Raw genomic sequence first — 22,634 nt, 5'->3', positions numbered from 1 at the left:
GACCAAGGATGCCTGACTCGGAATTAACAGGCGGATTCCTTGAACAAATTGAGTGGGGATAAGCGGTTTTGTTTCCTTGATAAAAGCTTTGAACTATCGAGAGGCAAAGTCAAGACCCCAGGGAGCAGAAAGAGAAAGAAAAGCAGTAGGACCTTGGTCCTTTCCCCTCATATTTGGGTAATCAACTTCAGGGTGGTCTTCAGGATTCCGCCTTCTTGTCCAAATGTCTGTGTGTAATTCGGCATCAATACACTTGGAGCCCATCAAGAGCTCCGAGAGAAGGTTGGTGGCTCGTGGTAGAACTTAAGGCAACAGTCTTAGGGTGACCAGACTCTTGATTTACCACTGGTGATGACCAGGGGCTCCTCAACGTGCTCCCCGGTGTTTGTTACGAGCCCAATTCCCATTGTCGCGGTTCAGAAACCTCTAAAAACATCGCGTTCGAGGGAGATATTCAGCACGTTGAAGCAGTTACCAAGCGATTTTGGACGTCGTCGCCGAACATCCCTATTTTTAGGCGCTTGGATCTTTCTTCTGTCTTATTAACTACGATTTTCAGCAGTTGAACTGAACAATAGCGAAGAGGAAATGTGTGCAAGCACAAGCGACTCGGGAGACCCAGAGTTGTGTTCCCGCAGTTTTTGAGGAGCAGGTGCCTACAAAAACATGGGGTTTAATGCAACCAAAAACAAGTGGGGTCAATAGTAGAGTCAATAAGGAGAAGCTTTTACTGGCACACAAATACCAACACTTGCTGCTTTTGTAATAAATCAAATTTTCCAGGGTTACTAGAGGTCTTAAATACTATATTATAGCATATATTATAATGTAGAATATAATAGCATATTATAATATTCCAATAAGCTCAGCCACGCTGACAGCTGTCGTTAACAATAACAGAAATTAACGCATATATTGAAGCGTTTTTTCTTCAAGAAAGGATGCTGTTAGTTGTAAAAGACCGACTTGAGAAGAACCATGATTTAATGTCGTGTTTTAATGGCATGTAAAGCAGTTCCAGGCTCTCACTGCTATTTAGAAAAAGGAGACTTTTGGAGAAGATTTAAAACTTAATGCCAATTTGCACAGGATTATTATTTGACAGAAAGGATCAGGAGGGATTATGAAATGCTTTGTGTTGTGCTGAAAATACCGAGACCTTAAGCACATTAGGGTGCCCGTCAGAAATGCTGGAAGAGAATGAAAAACGAAGCTGGCCGAAGGAAATAAAAACACCTTAAACGTGATCTAGTTGATACGTGATAATTTGCATTCTGGGTGAAATCAGAGCATTTTAAGCTGCTCTGTGTAACAAAAGGTGACGTAGTACAGTTTTCTTATCACTTATAAAGAAATTATTTATGTTGGCGTTGTCATTTTGTGTTTCTTCCCCCCGCCCCAGCACGATCTGCAATTCAAATGGTGCATTTGGAATCAGCTTTACTTCAAGCTAAACCTATTGCCAACCTCTGCATTTCCAGAGTTTCATCAACGCAAGATAATAGTTTAATCATCTAATGGTTTAATGAGACAATCGTTTCAAGAATGGGATCTTTTTCCACTTTGATTGTTATTATTTGGCTTATAAGATGAGCTTGTGCGATATCTGTAAGTGCTGCCGTGCAAACACAGGAATATCATTTAAGGGCAAGAACTGAGGCTAAACATTAATAGCGGAGCTTATACTAGGCCAACTTAACTTTTTAAGGGGAAATTCGGGTTTATAGATGACGAGAGGTCGATCAGATTGGCGCCGCAAAGGTAACTACATTGGATATTGACGCAAATTATTTCCCTTCTTCCCTCCCCAGTGCAAGTTCCTGGACCGGTAGAAAACCTGCGAGTTGTGTCCACGTCCCCCACGTCCATCCTCATCTCCTGGGATCCTCCCGCTTACGCCAACGGCCCCGTTCAAGGCTACAGGCTCTTCTGCACCGAGACGGCCACGGGGAGGGAGCAGGTGAGCAACGACAAGAGAGGGTTTGGCAGATTAATCCTCCAGGACCAGTGGTCATTGAGCAAGTTGCCACCAGTATAAAATGGTTATAGGAAGGAGAAGAAATAGCCTGAGATAGATGATAGGTAGGTAGGTAGGTAGGTAGGTGGGTAGGTAGGTAGGTAGGTAGGTAGGTAGGTAGGTAGGTAGGTAGGTAGATAGATAGATAGATAGATAGATAGATAGATAGATAGATAACTAGATAGATAGATAGATGGATAGATGGATGACTAGATAGATATTAGATAGATAGATAGATAGATGGATGGATAGATGGATAACTAGATAGATAGATGGATAGATGGATGACTAGATAGATATTAGATAGATAGATAGATAGATAGATAGATAGATAGATAGATAGATGGATAGATGGATAACTAGATAGATAGATAGATGGATAGATGGATGACTAGATAGATATTAGATAGATAGATAGATAGATAGATAGATAGATGGATAACTAGATAGATAGATAGATGGATAGATGGATGACTAGATAGATATTAGATAGATAGATAGAGAGAGAGAGAGATAGATGGATGGATGGATAGATGGATAACTAGATAGATGGATGGATAGATGGATAACTAGATAGATAGATATTAGATAGATGATAGGTACGTAGGTAGGTAGGTAGGTAGGTAGGTAGGTAGATAGATAGATAGATAGATGCATGAATAGATGGATAACTAGATAGATAGATAGAGATAGATAGATAGATAGATAGATAGATGGATGGATAACTAGATAGATAGATGGATAGATGGATAACTAGATAGATAGATATTAGATAGATAGATAGATAGATCGATAGATAGATAGATAGATAGATAGATAGATAGATAGATAGATTTATCAGCTGTTCCTCAGCTTTAGGCTGAAATAATAATCCAAACAGCATTTCAAAACTCTTTACATTTCCCTTTACGTTGTGCAAAACCATCAACACATGAATGGCAGTTTGTCCAAGCGCTGTCAAGTCCATCCCTACACCATAAACCCATCCCTACACCATAAACTTAAGTGTTAATGGTGCAACTTAATGATCTTAAAGGTCTTTTCCAACCGAAACGATTCTGTGATGATTCCATGTGAACTTTGTACACTGTATATTTGTAGTTGCGTCTTGCGTGTTCAAGTAGGACGGTAAAATAATAGGAATCGAGGCTGGAAATGCTGCGTTTTCTCTCCAGCCTGACAGATGCTCGTAGTAAAACTCAGCGTTGATGCTCTTGCACTTAATTGTGCTCCTAATTGTGCCACGAGCACATACTGTTGGGTGGCAGCAAAGCAACTTTGCCCTCTGCAAACTGCTCAGACGCTTTCCACTGACCATTTCATAACCAATATTTGATAGGAGATGAGCTCTGTGGGTACAACATGGCCTTGAATAGGTTTTTTAGTGCAGAATAGGGCAGGGATGAAAGCGGAAAAGTCTTTTTTGTGGCCTAATAGCGCGGGATAATCACAAATATCAGGAGTCGGGTGCTTTGTTCGCCCTGCCTGACGCTTTTCCTTTGGCTTTATGGTATTTTCCATGCCAGACGGTGGACGTGGACGGACTTTCCTACCGCCTGGAGGGGCTGAAGAAGTTCACCGAGTACACCCTGCGCTTCCTCGCCTACAACCGCTACGGCCCCGGCGTCTCCAGCGGGGAGGTGACGGTCACCACGCTGTCAGATGGTGAGTGGAGACCCCGAACTGTTGTCTCTATCACAGGATTTTATTCATTTTTTTTCTGGATTTTGGAAGAGGCAGCGATGAAAGTGAATCAGCGATGGGCTGATTCCGGTGGGGTGGGATAAAGTTCACCAAGACCAAGTGGCGGGTCCTGCACTTTGGCCACAAGAACCCCCTGCAGCGCTCCAGGCTGGCACAGAGTGACTGGAGAGCAGTCAGGCAGAAAGGGACCTGGGGGGACTCATGGACAGGAAGCTCAACAGGAGCCACCAGTGTGCCCAGGTGGCCAAGAAGGCCAATGGTGTCCTGTCCTGTATCCAAAGCAGCGTGGTCAGCAGGACAAGGGCAGTGATCCTTCCCCTGTGCTCTGCATTGGGGAGGCCACACCTGGAGTGTTGTGTTCAGTTCTGGGCCCCTCAGCTCAGGAAAGAGATTGAAGTGCTGGAGCGGGTCCAGAGAAGAGCAACAAGACTGGGGAAGGGACTTGAGCACAAGCCCTACGGGGAGAGGCTGAGGGAGCTGGGCTTGTTCAGTCTGGAGAAGAGGAGGCTTAGAGGTGAGCTCAGCACTCTCTAGAACCACCTGAAGGGCAGTTCTAGCCAGGGGGGGATTGGGCTCTTCTCGCAGGCAGTCAGCAATAGGACAAGGGGGTTTAAACTTAAATTTAGGCTGGAGATTAGAAAGCAATTCTTCGCAGAGAGGGTGGTCAGGCATTGGAATGGCTGCCCAGGGAGGTGCTGGACTCACCGGCCTTGGAGGTTTCTAACCTGAGATTGGCCATGGCACTTAGTGCCATCATCTGGTCAATGGACTGGAGTTGGCCCAAGGGTTGGACTGGATGAGCTCTGAGGGCTTTTCCAGCCCAGTCTGTTCTGTGATTCTGTGAAACGAGGAGGTTATTGAACGTGCAGGGTGGAAATCAAGAGCTTCAATACCCACCCACAGCTGATGTTCTCCAAGGATAATTTTGTTCATTATACCTACGTCTAACAACAAGAGTAATGTCCTTTTCTCCATATTTTCTCTTTAACCTCCAGCTGTAGCTTTTCAAAAAGACGGATCCACTTTCAAAGCAGCAGATTTCACAATTGCAACATATTCTAATTACACAAGTTTTGCAAACAGACTTAGCAACTTGTAGTAACTTTGCAGCCCATCCTTTCCAGCGGTACGAGTTTCATCCATGCGCTGTTCGTGTTTGCAGAGACGCAGCGATTTCAAATTACGTCCCTCTTTTTGAAACACCCTGTGTTTTACTGCGCCTGCGTTTAAAGATCCAACCGCTTGAGTTTGCTTTGTGATTTAAAGACGGGGCAGCACATACGCTCCGAAACCTGCTGGTCACAGCGGCTGCTCCGTCATCCTTCCCCGAGCTCCAGGCGATAAATGGAACTTTCCTTGGCGTTCGGAAGCGCTTGGTTGTGTCCAATCTCACAAAACGTTACCGCGCTCCCGACTCTTGTTGAAATCGCTGAGCCTGATCCCCACATCTGCTTAAAATAACTTCATCGGAGCCATTTGGGCTCGAAAAGCGTAAAAATGAAGGAGAAATGATTTCAGTGGGAGTTTGGAAAGCAGAAAGCAGAGCAGACAGGGATGTACCAGCTCCTCATTGAACCCAAGACAGTGAGTTGTTGTTTTCCTTTTCCTTACCAACATTTTATTCAAAAATAAGAGGTGTCAACTAAGCTTTTAAAGCAAGATTTATCAACAGTTCATTTTCCATCTGCTAAAAATTCCGCCAGCTTTTCCATTCGTGCTTATAGAGCAACGTATAGGAGTTCAGGTGGCGCTGGCCTGGGTTGGAATCATGAATTTAATGTCATTTTCATGGGGAAAAATGTTGAATCTTACCTAGTAGAAAATGAAGAGTAAGCAAGAAATATGTTGCCATGGGCTTCGATTTGCTGGGTTTTTCTCCCCAGATGACCTGTGCTAACAAACCTACTTAGAAATGGTGCCCAACACATCGGTAACCAGCTCAGGCCGCATAAAAACTTGAGTGTTTTCCCTTTCCATGGTGTCGATAGAGCAAAAGAACGGAACGGAGAACCCGAGTTCCCTTTATATTTGCCCTAATTATCTCCTAGAGTTGATAACTCTCCCGGAACAGCTTGTGTGAGGTTGAAAGAAGATATTGAGACCTTCTCGCTGGCTCCACTACCTGGCAGGAGGTTGGAGCGATGGGGATTGGGGCTCTTTGTGCTCCTTACGCTCCCCAGCAAATTCAGTTTTCCCTTGTAATCCAGGCTGGAGCTTGGCGGAATAAATGACTTCACACTTATAATTATAAAAACAAAAGGAAAACAAGCGCAAATGAATATTTTGCATAATGTATGTAGATGTAATTCACAGCGTGAAGCGCCCAGCCGCGGCCCTCGGCTCCGCTTTGCTTTTAAATGTCAGCCTACGCGAGGAAGGGAAAGATTGTTATTCATGAGGCGGAAAATGAGCCCCTGCAAGGGTTTGAAACGCTTCACCTGGCTGCGAATTAAAACCGGTGCTAACGAGGTTTGTTGGGGAGCGTTCCTGAAATCCGGAGCGTGCGGAGGTGCCTTTGTTTGGGGAATCTGCAAAAAGACAGGGTTGGGTTTTCTCTTATTTAAGCCCCTTTTCATCATTTCTGCGTCTGTTTGCAACCACTTTGGTCTCTTGCATAAAGAAGAGCAGCAGCAAAAGCCTGGCTTTAGCTAAGCCTGGCTTTGGCCGAGCCTGAGCTAAGGTGATAGCAAAACCTAAGGAAAGGAGGGAATGACAAGATCAAGTCTACAGCACCAAAACTCTCTGCAATTCCTTCTTTCCCAGGTTTAAGGTCCCTTCTGCTGCACAATAAAAGACATTTAACCCGCCCCGGTTTAGAGCTGAGAGGTAAAGGGAGGAGAAATCATGTCTTTCCTTATCTTGACATGTGGTTTTTGGGCCGGTTTTGTCCCTCCATCCCCTGCCACCATCAGAGGGATTTAATGCGGCTGCAGGAGCTCCAGACACCATTCAGTGGACATCCTGGATCCTTAATGCTTAATTTTGGGTTTAAAATACAGCTCAGATACTGTTTGACCATTTCAGCGATGCCGCGAGCTCATGAATTTATCAAAACGCCTTAAATCGCAGCGATTGGCAGCCTTATTTCATGCTTCCCGAGTACTTGATTTAAATATCATTTCTAGCCGTAATTAGAATATGCCTTGATTTTCTTCTTGAAGTCAATTTGAAGTTCGGATCGGCACAGGAGTTTTCCAGCAGCCGCTTCGGTATTTGCGCGATGGTCCGACGAGGGTTTTCCCATCGCTCGGAGCCACCGACGCGGTGACCAGTGTCACCCTATTGGGGACCGAACCTCTTTGTATCCCTGAAGTCATTCAATCCATCCATTTGGAAGAATTACTGGACCATTTCCTTCCTCCTCCTCCTCTTCATCTGGGGCTTCATCCACTGGTGCCAAGACAAATGGACCAAGTTGTCCCTAAATGCATCCACCCCTTCATTGCTTATTGCAATCCCTGGGTAAAGTAAATTCTACTCTAATTACTAATGGTGTAATTAAGCCACCAATAATAAACAAATCCCACATTCTACCAGGTGCGTCCCATTTATTGATGTGATCAAGATATCAAACCAAAGGATGCAACTGAAATCTGGGTTTGCCAGGGAGCTCCCTGATTTTCATCTTCTACAACCCGCGATATTAAATCAGGCTCTGATTTGCTAACGCAAAGAGTCTGGTTGACTGAGCAAGGAGTAAAGACACCCAGTGATTGAGTTGGATGCTGGCTGAGGTCTGGGTTTATTTCTCGTTCTGATGGAAGAACCATAAAAAACGATACGGGATGGATCAGTTATGACCGCGTACGCAATAACATTGGGAAACGTGACAAGCGGTGACCGAAGAGAAATAATCGAAATAATAGGAAGACAAGCAAATAGTATTTAAAAAAAGGGTAGGGGAATCAAATGTAGTTGCACTAAAACTCGGAGCAAATATTGTCCAGCTAGAAGAGGTTTTATATTTGTCAAAACGAGGGGAGCGTGAGCGCCGACGTCCCCTCGGTATTAAGGGAGACAAAGTATCTCCTGCCAATGGGACCCTCCTGTTAAACTGTTGTTACTTTTCCTCTTTTGCGGCCTCTGTTTACAGTCTTATTTTCATTTTAGGCCTGGCAAATGACTTAGGCCTGACTTAAATCGCAGCTTGCGCTGAGGATGCTCCAAAGCGCTGCGGATTTGCTTGTTGAACGCAGATGTGACCAGACCAACGCTGCTTAAAATAACCGGGGAAACGTATATTTTATATAACTTGCTGTCATCTTTTCATGTTTCTTATCGTATTAGTGCCTATTAAATTATTTAGAGATTCATAGGTGTTAAAGTCGGGGATTATTTCCTGCTCTAGATGCAAATTGTCTCTTCCGGAGTGTTGATCTCAGGTTGTACCGATTGTCTCCGTCTTATATGGACAATATAGACTAAATATGGACAATATAGACTAAATATGGACACTGTAGACTAAGTATGGATAATATAGACTAAGTATGGATAATACAGATTAAATGTGGATAATATAGACTAAATACGGACAATATAGAAACAACACATAGAGACAATACATAGGAACATGTTCCATCTCATACGCTCTTTGCCGATTAAATTATCCTCTATAACCAGAGTCTTTTCCCCATTCTGATAACAAGAGATAATAATCCAAGCACTTCTTACCACTTATTTAAATAGAAGGAGCTCATTTCATCTCTAAGATGCTTCGGGTCTCAGATCGTCCCCGTCGCTCTTTGCCGAATCAATCGGGACGTGCGGAAAACGGCAACGAGAACGACGCTGCCCTTGCGTTCCTGTTAATATCATAGCAAAATGGGTCGAAGAACTCGGCGTTGACTCGATGTACGCTGAAAAATCAGCTGCAAACTATTCTTAAATTGGGTATTCACCATGATCCTCTTTCAGCTCTTAAAATCAGCGAGAGAAATGATATCTAAAGTTTGTTTTAAGCAGCCATGTGGCCTCACTAATGCAACTGAGAGAGGAAGACGCTGCTCTGTAGATTAAAATATGGTCTGAAATGCATTTTATGAAACAAAAGCCAGAGGAATTGCGGCATATTCTTGTTTATTTGTGACCGAGTTGACAACAAATAAGTGGCTTCAAGTAGCTGGTGTCACCACGGGGAGCCTGTCGAGTGGCTCTTTAAAGGGCTCCGAACAGGGTTATCAAAAAGGGGAATAAATGAGCAGATGCATTTGGTTTCTCCTCTCTCTGGGGGACCTCTGAAGTGCCACCTGCAAGGTTGCCATCAGGTTCTAAAGGAGGTGTCAAAGCCGCGCTCTTCTTCCCAAAGAGAAAAACATTGGATGCAACCAATTCTTCGACATTAACGGCGCTATTTCCCATTTCTTTTTGCTTCTCTTGGCTCGCAGTGCCCAGCGCGACGCCGCAGAACGTCTCCTTGGAAGTGGTCAACTCCAGGGTAAGTGGCGGGTGACCGCAAATATTTCTATAGATATCCCTATTTCCTGTCGCTTTTTCACCTACAAATAATCCGTTCCCTTCCCTTGTCCAACAAATAGCCTTAAAATCACCAAAACACCCCAAAAAATGGTTTAGAGGGAAGCAGTGATTCATTGTTTTAATTCCCCACAAGGTTTCAGCACCGCTCGCGTCGCTTAAACTCAGCCGAACGAACAGAAACTGGTCCCCGATCGCACATTAACGTCTGTAATAAATGTAACTACGCTATGATTAAATGGAATAACGAGCAGCAGAGCTGGTCCGGGGGGAAAAGGGCTGGGAAATCGATATTTTATTGGTAGGTTATAGGCGCCGCGTGCAGGTTGGTCGGTTGGCATCGCGCTTCTTGGTTTTCCGCAAGGTGCGTTTCGTTCTCTTCAACGCTTTGCTCCGTAAAAATGTCGAATATTTCTGTGTCTTTCTCTTCTCCTGCTCATTTTCGTGCTCTCAAACATAGATTCTGGTTTATTTATCGTTTTTCCACGCACCCAGCTCCAGTCACTTAAATTCCTCTTCCACGTCGCGCCCAAAGGGCATCGATGTCTCGGCACATCTCGTTCCGAAGCTTTTGTGTTTACTCGTTCGTGCTTATTCTCCAGGTAAAATGTCATGGAGCAATTGATCACGTTTGGTGACCTTTTGCGCCCATCATTTACATTTAAAGTACTTAGAACAAGAAACCAGAAAATGAGCTGCAGGGTCCGGTGCTGCGCGGGGCGATGTGCGGATGCTCTACCCTAAAATACGCTGTTTATTGGTATTTATTGATGTAGGGAGTTTGGATAGATGGGGAAGAGGTGAACGATCTCGTCCCATCGTCAGAAATTCCAAATCAGAGCAATAAACGGTGGAAAGCTTGACGAGAAATTCGTTTGCAGATGGATCTTGGGAGATGTGAGACCGTCCGGAGCATCCATCATGATGTGGGATATCAGTTCTGTAGACCTTTCCATGATAATTGTGTAATAAAGGTATTTTCAGGGTGTATATATAAAATATGGATCTTCATCAATGAGATATGGAAGAACCTGAACTCTTTTGGGCTTGAATAGAATGTAAGTACTTAAATATTTGGAGCGTGTTGTTGCTTTTCAGCGGTCAGAATTAATTTGATTAAACACTCATCTGCTTAAAGCAAACCAAATAATTAAGTAACCCTCCTGTTTTGAGCGGTGCCCAAAGTCCGGCCTTAGCATTTCCTACCATTGTTTAAAATTTTATCTCTGGTTTAATAAGATTTCTCCCTTTCTGCTATTTTTCTTTGGCAATGGCAGCTCTATTAATTTAATAACATAGCGGGAGACGGGCAAGCGAATGGAAAAAGCTTGGTATGAATGACTATTATCATGATTATTGCTTAATATTGATGGTGTTCGGTGACTGGAGACCTGGGTCAGATCGGAATTGATATCGGTGAGAAATGGGAGAGAAATAAGAGCTCCCTGCCAAAATATAAAGGATTTCACTTGAAAAGTAGCTGAGACAAGTAAATGGGAAATACCAGAAGCTGGAAAAGTTCATAGGGCGCTTGCATGGACTTTTAATTAGAGATCAATGATCTAAGAAGAGATTGATTTCTAACTCCTTTTGTTTCCAATGATGCTGCTTTGCTTAAGGAAAAATAACCGTACGATGCTTAAGAGGTGAATAGAGTTGTTTTCCAAGGAATATCTCTATTTATCATGTTGTTAGGAAGCATTTCTTGAGCGCGAGGCTTCCTGGAGAGGCCTTCATACCCCAAGTCTGTTGGTCTTTAAGAGGCATTTGGACAAAGTCTTTAATCCCATAATTTAACTTTGGGCCAGGCAGTTGGACTGGGTGGTTGTTGTGGGTCCTTTCCAACTGGAACTATTCTCTTTCCATTCAAATTCTGTTTCTAGGCTGATTTTATTCTAGTTCTATAACAGAAGTAGAATATTCTGTTCTGTTTCTGTTCTTATTCTATTCAGGTCTGTTCCATTCCATTCTAGTTCTAGTCCTGTTCTGATTCTATTCCCTTCCCTTCCCTTCCCTTCCCTTCCCTTCCCTTCCCTTCCCTTCCCTTCCCTTCCCTTCCCTTCCCTTCCCTTCCCTTCCCTTCCCTTCCCTTCCCTTCCCTTCCCTTCCCTTCCCTTCCCTTCCCTTCCCTTCCCTTCCCTTCCCTTCCCTTCCCTTCCCTTCCCCTTTTCCCGTTCTGATTCTATTCTGTTTCTATTTGAATTCTATTCTGTCCTATTCTAATTGTATTATATTTTGTTCTATTTGAATTCTATTCTATTTTCTTGTGTTTGAATTCTATTCTATTCTGTTCTGTTTGAATTCTATTCTGTTCTATTCTGATTCTATTCTATTCTGTTCTATTTGAATTCTGTTCTGTTCTATTCTAATTCTATTCTATTCTGTTCTATTTGAATTCTATTCTAATTCTATTCAAATTCTGATTCTGTTCTGTTTCTAGTCTAATTCTAGTCTATCCTAATCCTCTTCTAATTTTAGTTCTATTCTATTCTGATTCTCTTGTTTAATTATCCCTTATCTTGCCATCCAAGTTGAGAACTGCCCAGGAAGGCCGTAGAAGGGTAGAGGAGCCATCTCCATCCCACCGACGGGGAAAAACTGAGCTTATACTGTCAAACAAACTGCGTCTTGAGGACCGTTCACAAAAAAAAACCCAATTTCAGTGAGTCAATACGTCTGAAAAAGCCGAGAGAGCTCTCAGATAGACATTGGTGGTGTGGCCGTAGGAAGAGATGAGCTGGGAGCTGGGAATTGCGGCTGGATTCCTCCTGAAGGAATCGGTTGTAAAGAACCAAAAAGTCACATCAAAACGACTGTCACCGCTATTTAGAGCCGTGTCCTCTCGAAACAATGTATGTAACCTTTAAATCTCTTCCTTACGGAGAAGACCACGGAGAAAGAGCTCTTTAACCTTTAAATCTGTTACTTATAGGAAAGGACAGTAACAAGCACGGAGCTTAACCTTTCAAAAGAGGAAATTTGCTGAAAGCTCGTAGATCGATACCTTCGTATCCCCGCTTTTAATTCTACACATTTCCGAGACCAAAAAGCGTTGGTGGGTCATTCTCTTAGAAAATACCCCTTGAACTAGGCCGGCGTATAATTGCGCACTTCAAATGGCATCACGCAAGTACGAAGTTCATCTTTAATGGGCCGAGAGGATTTTGTCGTATTTAAATATCGTCCGCCCCCCGACCCCTCGCTGCTGAGCCCGTAGAAATTCTCAAAGGTTACGGTGTCAAAACTGACCAGGTAATTCATGACGTTATGGGATTTGATTAAACCTCCTTCAAGGTGATAAATGTTCCGGCCACCTTTCCATTTAAGAGAAATTTAGAGATACTATTAAGCCACTTAATGCACCCCGGGCAACACATGGAGTCGGAGCTCTGGGCAGTTATTTCTTAATGCTAACGACTCGGCAGCTCCTGGTTTACCCAGAGACCAATAAAGCAAATTAATGAGCTATGACACTGATTAGTAGAGCTCTGGGTATCTCGGAGAGAAACGATAAAAAGACCAAGGAAGGAGAAAGAGAAGGTCAGGAGGAACAGGAGCAGATATTATAGGACATTCTGCTCTGCCCGTTACCCAAAGATAAGAGGAAGGAGCTGCTGGGCTTTTATTTTCCGTGGTCACGATATAAGGGAAAAATAAAATACAGTGAAATACAATTAAATACAATGCGATACAACACAACACAACACAATACAACACAACACAACACAACACAACACAACACAACACAACACAACACAACACAACACAATACAACACAATACAACACAACACAACACAACACAACACAATACAACACAACACAATACAACACAACACAGTACAATACAACACAACACAACACAATACAACACAACACAACACAACACAGTACAATACAACACAGTACAATACAACACAACACAACACAACACAGTACAATACAACACAACACAACACAATATAACACAACACAATACAACACAACACAGTACAATACAACACAACACAATACAATACAACACAACACAATATAACACAACACAATACAACACAATACAATACAACACAACACAATACAACGCAACACAATACAACACAACACAATACAATACAACGCAACACAATACAACACAACACAATACAATACAACACAATACAATACAATAAAAATAATAAAATAAAAATCATCTAGCGTTCTTCTAGGCGGGTGTCCCTGGTCACAGGGTTGGGTGGTACCAGAGGGACCCGGGTGACGCTGAACCAGCATTTTGGCATCTTCTGACGTTCCCTTCTGGGTTCCCATCCATTTCCGGTATTATTAATTAATATCATTAATATAATTATTATTTTAGTAATTCTTTACACTCCCTCCTGTGCATCTTTTGTGGTCTGGGAGGAGGCTCTTGTGATAGGGTCCATAGATGCTAAAAGCGCAAAGTATCTTCGTATGGTATTTTATGGTTTATTATTTGAATTTTACATGTGTAGATGAGATGTAGCTAAGAGTTGTGGCATCGAAAAGGCACTAAATATTAGGAAATAACAATCGTCTCTTTTATTATGAGACTTCTAATAATGAGAGGTTAAAAGTTGATCGTTGTTTAGTATGATGCCGAAAATCATCTTTGCCCATGGGCCGTGACTGTGTCGTTGGCCATCGCAGCCACCATCTGAAGTGGAAAGAGAGGGTGTTTAATGCCCATTTACCAGGGAAAACGGTGTTTTTATCAGGAAAAAAACCCTATTTTTCACCCCTTTCAGTAACTTGAATGATGTTTTTCTTCAATATCTCATATTTCCACAGTCTGTAAAGCTCCAGCCTTGAGCCGTGTTCTCCCATTTCTTGTCATAAAACCTCCGAGTTCACTCAACCAGTTCCTGCTCGGGCTGGAAAAAGGAGCAGAAAATACAATACCTGAGGGAATAAAGAGGATTCAGATCCTCCTCAACACAACCGTGACTTCCTGAGGGTCTTGGTGTCGTCAGAAATCTCCCCAAAATGACATAAGAAACCCTAGAAATGCCGAGAGACGCGTTTGGATGCTACGCGGCGTTCACTTGTTCCAATATTTACTTTGATTCCCTTAAGAGATCCTTCTCCTTTCGCAATTAGGCAGTTAGAGCGACAAAATAATTTATAATCACAGCAAGCAAAGCAGCGCAAATCTGTTCCTAAATATATTTCCCCTTAATTTGATGTGTTGCGGTAAACAGTTTATTCATTTATAAAGACGTGCCTCGGAAATTACCGGCATCGCGTTAGCCCCGATAAGCGCAACTTTGTTTTGAGTATCAGACAAAGCGACTGAGCTTTGGAGGGAAATAAATTCAATGTAATATAAAGAAGCGATGGTTTGAGTTGAAAACCGGGACTTGGTAGGTCTGGGTTTTAATCCCAGCTGGTTTAGGAGGAAGAGTTTAAGTCTATGGGTTGGTTCCATCTGTCTATGGGAGTTTCTCTTTCCAAAATGTGGAGCTTGATGGAGTCGTCTTGTATTTAGAAGACACATAAGCATCTTTGAATATATTTTGATTTGGCCTCGAATTAAGGATTGAATATTTTGATTTGACCTTGAATTAGGGATGGAAGTGCCTTCTGGAATTGCGTTGACCTTTCCAAGTGCTCGTTCTCTCTCTGTGCAAAACATTTATATCATTATTATATTTATATTATCATTATCTTTATATTTATATTATTATTATAGTTATTATTCTATTTGTATTATCCTATTTATATTATTATTCTATTTATATTATTAGGTCTGGTTTGCTCTTCCATGCTGCGAACTGTGATGTTGTGCCTTTTCAATCATTGAAAAACTTCATCAGATAGGAACCAAATTCTAAACATTGGCACCAAATTGTCACCATCCACATTCATCCATGATGACCTATAGAGTTTCCATCAGCCTATATATTGCATTTATCATCAGGAAGCATTCAATTTCTCAAATGATTCGGAGCAAACAACAAACTTTGCGGGCAGAGAGGAAGCCAAATGACTCACTGTAAATAATTCCCTCATCTCTAATTGTGGTTCTCTCCATTTTAATATCGCGGCGCTGCCGGATTTTCTTCCACGTTGGGTGTTGTGTCTCGGGGTTGGTTTTTCTTTGCTATTTTGCCCTTTAATGGCCTTTCTCTCATTGTTTTGACTGGGGAACACGCTGGACGATTTGAGCTACGACATCAGGTTTGCTCCTCTTTTCAATGGCTGGAGGGCATCACCCGCTATGGGGAAATGATTGAAAGCTGGAAGGTTAATGGACATAAATTAAAGGGCATTAAATCCCCGTATGGATGCTCTTGGTCGGGTGTAAAGTTGTCACTTCAGAGGAGCATGAGCCGCCTTGAAACACCAACTCATAAAGGCCAATTTACTTCTGAAGGAACCCAACCACCCTAGAGTTTGATGAGCTTTAATTCATAGATGGAAATAACAATAATAATAATTCACTACTGGAAAGAATTCATTTACTTCCCTCTCTCACCAAAGCATCCTATGGTTGCTAGAGTGGTCTCCCCTTTTATAAATCACTTTTCACCTTCCAGACGCTATTATTATGATTATTATTATTATTTCCATTTATTTCCATGTCTTCAGCATCTCCTCCTGCAGCTCTTTACTCTTAAACATCCGCAGAGTTTGAGATCCCGAGGCTTTCCCAGTATCACCCATATTATTCTCTGCTCGGTCACAACAAACCAAGACAGCAAGAAATTACTGACAATATTCCCGAGGTAATATAGAAACTCCTTAAGCTCCTTTAGGCTTCTCTTTCATCCCGATGTCCCTAAACACCTTTTAAAGGGTTTTTTTTTTAAAACACATAACATGCAAATTGATGTAATTCTTTCTAATCACATCTATTTATGTAGATTTCCTTGGCCGGAGTCCAGCGAGTAAAATCGGTGGCCTTGAACGCCCTTATTTCACCAAAAAATTGCAGGATCTTATTCAATCTGCCTGGGTCAGGGGAGAAATGACTATAATCTTCTAAAATTGGTATTCATAGGAAGGACTCCGGAATGGTTTCAATTTGATGACGGGATCTTGCAACCGAGCTTTGATGAGCTCCTACGAAAGGGCCGAATTGCCCATTCTGGGCCTTTTTGAGAACGGGGGTCACGTTTGACTTTGCCGATGCAACGACTTGGGGAGCAGATTGGAGCGAATCGGTGCGATGGGCGAGAAATGCGGTCAATCTGGAACTCAAGCGTCTTGGAGCTAAAACCAAACGGTTGCTTTAGGCCGATGGCAAACGCGGCGAAACAAATTGGCCTAATTCGCCGCTTTATTTCCAAAGGGCTGAGTGGAATATTCAACCCAACTGGTGGACCCTGGGTGGGATGCGAGGGTAGAGATGCTGTCGACGCAGCTTCTTGGGGCTCCGGTTGGACTTGTAGGCAAAAATGTGAACAACAGGAGAAATATTGTGCAATAGAAAAGCTTTTTCCTCTTCGGACGCGTAGCTCGGTGGTTGAAGTGCAAAGCTCTGCTGAAACAACACGGGCAAAACCAACCAAGTAGTAACAATTAAGTAGTTTTCATCTTCAAAGAGCTTAACAAATACAAACTAATTAATCCCCGCAGTTCCCTCCTGGGGTGTTAACACGGTTTCAATTAGTGCTGCCTTGACACCCAACCTCGTTAGGACGACGATGCCGTGGACACCGATGGAGGTGGCAACCGGTGGCTCTTGTCCCATTGCTACTCTCAAAGGGCTGATGTTGAGAAAGAGCATGAAAAACCTTCTGATTTGCTTCCACAGGAGCATCCAGTGGGGTTTGGAAACCTCCGTACCCATCAAACATTGTCCTTTGCTCATTCGTGCACCGACGCGTCTACATAAACGGAGCCGGAACGATGTGATAAGACTTTAAAGTCAAACCTGATGCGATAGATTTTCCCGCTGCTGCAACATCTCTTGGAGATATACAACTATTGATAAGGGTGGATTACAAGGTACCTCCACATCTTTAAGGTTCCAAATAAAGGGCTCCAATCCAGCTAAAAGTGGAGCAAAATTGTTAAAGGATTTGCATAATAAGCATCAAAAAGCACCCAAAATTAGTGGAGCTTAATCCTTCCCAGTCAAGTGGTTGATGTCATCCTTTCCAGAGGAAAGGGAACTCATAAACATATAAATTAAATTCATTAGTGTTTGCAAAATGAGATTCTCCCAAGTGCTACGTCAGGACTCTGCAGTGGGGCTGAAATTTCATCGAGAAAAAGAAAAGGAAATATATATATTTCATATATATAAATATATATATATATATTTAAAAATAGGGATTAGGTTCTTCTTGAAGGTTCGTACATTGGCAAAAGTATTGGGTGGTTTTCCATCCACCTTGGATGAAGTTGAGTGGGAACAACGACACCACGTCCCCGAGGCCAACACAACCTCCTGCAACGTTTCCAAGTCTTTCTGGGGCAACAAACCCCTAATACCAGAATTTAGGGATCTTTTTAACTGTAGGAAAGGAGCATTTTCTGTCCTTCAGCCTTAGAAGCAGTTGAAATCTTCTCAGGGCTCCCGTGTTGAGTGCGGAGCTTCCATCTGCTCTCAGTGTCGTAAAACAACATCGTTGCACTCAAGTACCAACAGTGCTTAGCGATTGCAATTCCGCGCCTTTTGTTCCTGTTGGGTTTGCTTGATGAGTTTTTAGACTTCATTGAGAATCGGGCTTAATTTTGGGAAAGATACAGTGATGGTTTAATGTATTTATTAGAGGTTTATGAGGGCTGAGTGGAAACACCTTGTAGTGATGGGTGGATTTACACAAACCTTACATAGTTCTTCCTTAGAATTAGAAATACTTTAATCATTTATATTATTACTTTTTACAAATGATGAACCCAAGTGAGGCCGTTAGTTGTGATTCACCCCAGGTCCGTATCCTCGGTTTCTAAACCAACACTGAATTCTTCTCCCCAGCATCTTTCTCATTTCCTATTTATTTTGAAGGATGTTATCGAAGCCTCTTATTGAATTTATTGCCAATTATGTTGGGGAAAAAGAAGTAAAACTGTATTAATACAGCCAAATTCAATGAAGTCTGACAGGCGCGTTGCTTCTGAGCATCCCTGATTTAATCACGCCAGCAATTTGCCCGGTGCCGAGTTCGTTAGCTGCCAGTATTCAGCGCAAAAAACCACTCATTAATTTCTTTTGACCGAGCTCAATATTTTCCGATGGTTTATTTTTATAAAGAAATATCCCTGGTGCTAATTCCTGCTCTGTAACGCTTGCAAATTCATCCTTTTGTTCCCCATATGTATCAGCGCATGGACTAAGCTCAGCCTAAGCGTGGCCTTCCCGATGCGTGAGTGTTTATTACAACTTTAGGCCGAGACTCCAATGAAACACAATAAAATGAGCCAGCAGAAATTTGGGAACGGCTTTTGTCGTAAAAGTTCACCCATGATGGAATAAACACCAACGTAATTCATTCCGAGACGCGCGATAATTTGGGCGTCTCTCTCCCTTCGATTTCCGATGGCTGGTAATGAGTCGTAAGATTTCTGCAGCATCGGCAGAGTTTTTTAATTGGATTTTATTTTTATTGTATTATTTAGTATACATATATATATATATAGAGAGAGAGACAGCAATGCGCTTCCCTCATTTTCGATCGCATTTCTTAACATCCCATTTTAATTGCCTTTTGCGCGGAGATACACGCCGGCAATACGTTCTTTTATCATCCGCAAATCCATTGGCCCGGTGCCATTGAGTAAGGAAAATCCCCCTTCTGCAATTTGACAGCGGAGCGCAGAGATTTCGATGCTTTTTGACACTTCCCGTAATTATTTTGTTATGACTCTAATGAAGGCTGCGTGCGAATTGAAGAACAGAATCAATGTTGCTCCGTAGAGGTGAAATTCCTCCCGGCCTTCAGGATGGGAATATCAATGTTAGAGGTGCTTTGGGGTGGTTTGGACCATTTACCCTTCGCCTTCTCCTTCGTCACCGATAGATACGTGTGATACAAGGTCATGAGTGGATCTCTCGAGCCTGGCTTGCGAAGTCTAGGGGAGGCTGGCCTGAAACAATGGGAGCAAGGGGGGTGAAGAAGCATAAAAGGTGACTCCAGAATGGACACCATAGAAGATCTTCCCACCTGAGGATCCCGAACTGCGACGGAAGACCCGCAGGACTCCATGGGACGCCTTTAGAACTCGACTGGTGATAAACACAACCTCATTTCTCATCTTTTCCTTTACTTTTCCCCGTTTCTTTCCCCTTTTCTTTCTCTCTCTCTCTCCTATCGCGTGCCACTTTACGGCCAAATTAATAAAGTAACACTGCTTGATCGAATCATAACCCCTTGGCATTTTGGTCGCCTTCATTTTGCGCTCTGAGATCAAGGTAAAAGAACCATCGCGAGTCCATCGCCAGCTGGCGATCCTCACCTCTTGCAAAACCGGAATGTTTTTGAGATGCCGGATGGACGTCGCCTGTGTCAGACTCAATGGATTCGTTGATCCGATTCTCCATTTCTGAAACTCCGCGGTGCTCGTAGAAGCAGACAAAATGATTTCAGGGATGCCAGGGAGCGACGGGTGGATACGGAGCCGTCGCTTGGCGTTAGCATCAACGGCTCGCGATGGGGAAGACGGTTGGAACGCGTCTGTTAGGACTTATTTTCCCTAAAGCTACTGGGTGTATTATACAAAGCAAATATCTGCGGTGGAAATCCGAGGCCTAGCAGAGCTGCAGGCGTTTCTTTAATGCACCCGAATCGCAGTCATTAGACAACCAGCCAAACTTCGTTAAGCCGCAGCGTCCAGGTTGGTGGGACTTGTTGGGGAGCTCCCATCCTAGGAGACCAATTTCTTCTCCAAGGTCCGAGGTGGCCTTGGATATCTTCTCTACCCCATAATATTTCCTCAGTGCCTGGCGATAGAAACGGCCAATACAAAATAACGCACAAGGCAAGGTCAGAATCGCAAAGAAAACCACAAGAAATTGCAATTTGCTGGTTGGGTTGACTCGTCCCATGGTTCTCTGAGCGGGTTCCTCAGGAGAACGTTGCCTCCAGACGCTATTAAAGGGCGGTTGAAATATTGAAGCAATAACAAGTGGTTGCAGTAAATAACGTGTAGCTTCCAGCAACATACAAGCTGGCTGTGCTCAGGTTACAAATAACCTGGTTTAAATATACTCTTTTTGCTTTTTTAGTAACTAAATCGGAATGTTTTGTATCCCCTCGCGTTTTCTTGTGAGCCTGTGGGTTGACGGTGTAGCCACGGCACATGGTTACACATGGAGAACCATCCGACGCGGTGGTTTTAGTCATCAAAAAATGCCTGAAAGATAGCTCTGTGTTCATAGAGACTTTTTCTTTGCTGCTTTATCCATTGCTTTTTCTTTAATTTATAAACCAAACAAGTTTAGGAATGGTGCGGATCCGGCAAAATGCGGATTTATCACATAGAATGAAGATGCTGAAACGCAGCTGAGAACGCGCCGAGTTCCTTCTCTTTGCTGGTCCCAACTCAAGTTGGGACATTTCTCTTGCATTTTGGGGTAATATTTGACTTAGTGATGCAATATTGTTTGTTCCTATGTGTATTTGCACCTCACCCAGGCACCGTGATGATTCCGTGTCTTATCTCGCTCAGTGGGCTCTTGTACGAAGACTTTCAGGTATCTGATAGCAAAGCAGAAAAGCAAGAGGTGAGTCCAAAATTGGGGCAAAGCTGGAAAAAAATGTACATTAGTGCCCTTCAATCTTCTGTACCCACAAAAGGGCTGGTCCTGCAGTGGGGGCAACATGAGCAATGGCCTCAGTTGCCCAATTTGTGTCATTTCTACCTTGGCTTTCCCTTGGGTGGACCTATCTCCTTGGTGGCACCTCCAGCTCTTGCCGTCTCCTCCATGCGTAGCATCGCGCCACCATTAATTCCATATTGATTTGGCATTCCAGAAGAGAACCAGGTGTTCTCTCAGCTCTCCCAAGCTGCGCTCTGTGTGTTTTATGTCTCCATTCCAGCCCAGCGGTTCCTCCGCCAGGTTTTGTGCCCGTGATTAAAAATCATCACTCGGTTCTGCTGGTACAGTAGAAACCACCGCGTGAAATATTCTCTCATTCACCCTCGGCTGCCCGTGTAACCGAAACGAATGGGTTCCCAGCTCGTCGCTGGGGTCAGCGCTGACCTGACTCAGCTCCTGCTATTAATTCAAGCGATACTATGATCCCCCTGCCTTGGATTGTGGTGAAGGAGGCAGGTTACCCCTTAATAATAAACTAATTGTCATCCGGCTCTGCCCATAAGCTCCATAATCTTATTAGAGTTTCAGCACGGACCAGAAGGCCAGAAATGAAACGATCACATCTTGCGATTGTGCAAAATGTGCCTGGGCCAGCTAACGAAATAGGGACATTTCTCATACTCCAGCAATTGGAAAAGATGGGGAAGCGTCAGTAAAAACGTGGCCGTGTCGTTGTATTGTATTTTCACTGGAGCATTTGAATTGCTAGCATGGCAGATCATTTTTGCCTTTAAACGAAGAAAATTGTAATGCGAGAAAATGAAGAATACACTTGGCAGGGTGGTTTTTATTTGGCGTTTTGGTGATGAAGTGAATGCGGCTGGAAGAGCTTGTGTCTGAGTTTAACCGAGTGCATCATTCATGGTCGTGGTGAATCAGCCGATGATTTCTGGGTCAAGGTTTCCCCTACAAAACGACTGAAATGAGAGTTGAAAGGAGTCACCGTGTCCTCTGCCACCACCGCTAACGCACCACCGGTCCCAGCAGTCGGTTTTATGGGTTGATGCCTCTCTCCCCCACATCCCCCGTGTCGCGGTAAAGCGTTTAAGTGCCGGTGTTTTCCCACCGCGGTTGCTGGGGGATTGTTGGAACGTCAGCGCGATACGTCCCGCTGGATATCGCTGTTTGTCTTTCCTGAAACACCCTCCATTTTCCTTTGCTTAATGTTACCCTGCTGCTTCTAGCGATGCCCCTGGGTACCATCGCGAGCGATGCTCTACCATTGACATTTATAGCTTGTGTACACTTTATGCTCTTCTCTTCCCCCCCATATTCGTGTGCTGAGTTCCCCGAGGGACAGATTTTCATTAAAACAAGCAAGGAAAGAAAGAAGTTCCATTACTACACGCGATTACTGCGGTTGCTGTGATCATTACATGTGTTAATGCAATATATACGCACTCTGGATGTGTACAAATACAGGCTCAAGACCTTACATGGCAAAACAACTAAATAACAGCCTTTGCCCCCAAAATTAGAGCCTGAGGATTTTGTGGTAGTTCAGAATACCTTTCTGCACGGCTGCTATGAAGGTATTTGCAAATTAGCACACATTTGGCTTCGCTAATAATTACTGCTGTGGTCATTCTCTCTTCTGTTGAATTTCCGACTTCTCAGCTTTTCCATATCGTGAATAATACACAATATTATACGTTTTT

The 22,634-nt window shown here is 43.3% G+C and overlaps 1 protein-coding gene across 7 annotated transcripts in view; it reads left to right on the top strand.

The window, feature by feature from the left end:
* Positions 1-22,634, top strand: part of LOC136114956 (netrin receptor DCC-like) — a 333,036-nt gene that overhangs the window by 230,523 nt on the left and 79,879 nt on the right. For all 7 annotated transcript variants that reach the window (XM_071801760.1, XM_071801758.1, XM_071801759.1 and 4 more), the window contains 3 exons: positions 1,812-1,960; positions 3,544-3,682; positions 9,106-9,155. In XM_071801760.1, the coding sequence (XP_071657861.1) occupies positions 1,812-1,960; positions 3,544-3,682; positions 9,106-9,155 (338 nt within the window). The remainder of the gene's footprint in view (positions 1-1,811; positions 1,961-3,543; positions 3,683-9,105; positions 9,156-22,634) is intronic.

The sequence above is a fragment of the Patagioenas fasciata genome, chromosome Z (genome assembly GCF_037038585.1).
Source record: "Patagioenas fasciata isolate bPatFas1 chromosome Z, bPatFas1.hap1, whole genome shotgun sequence".
NCBI classification, from domain to species: domain Eukaryota; kingdom Metazoa; phylum Chordata; class Aves; order Columbiformes; family Columbidae; genus Patagioenas; species Patagioenas fasciata.
Note: the sequence above shows the minus strand (reverse complement) of the source record. Positions and strands in the feature narration are given on the sequence as shown.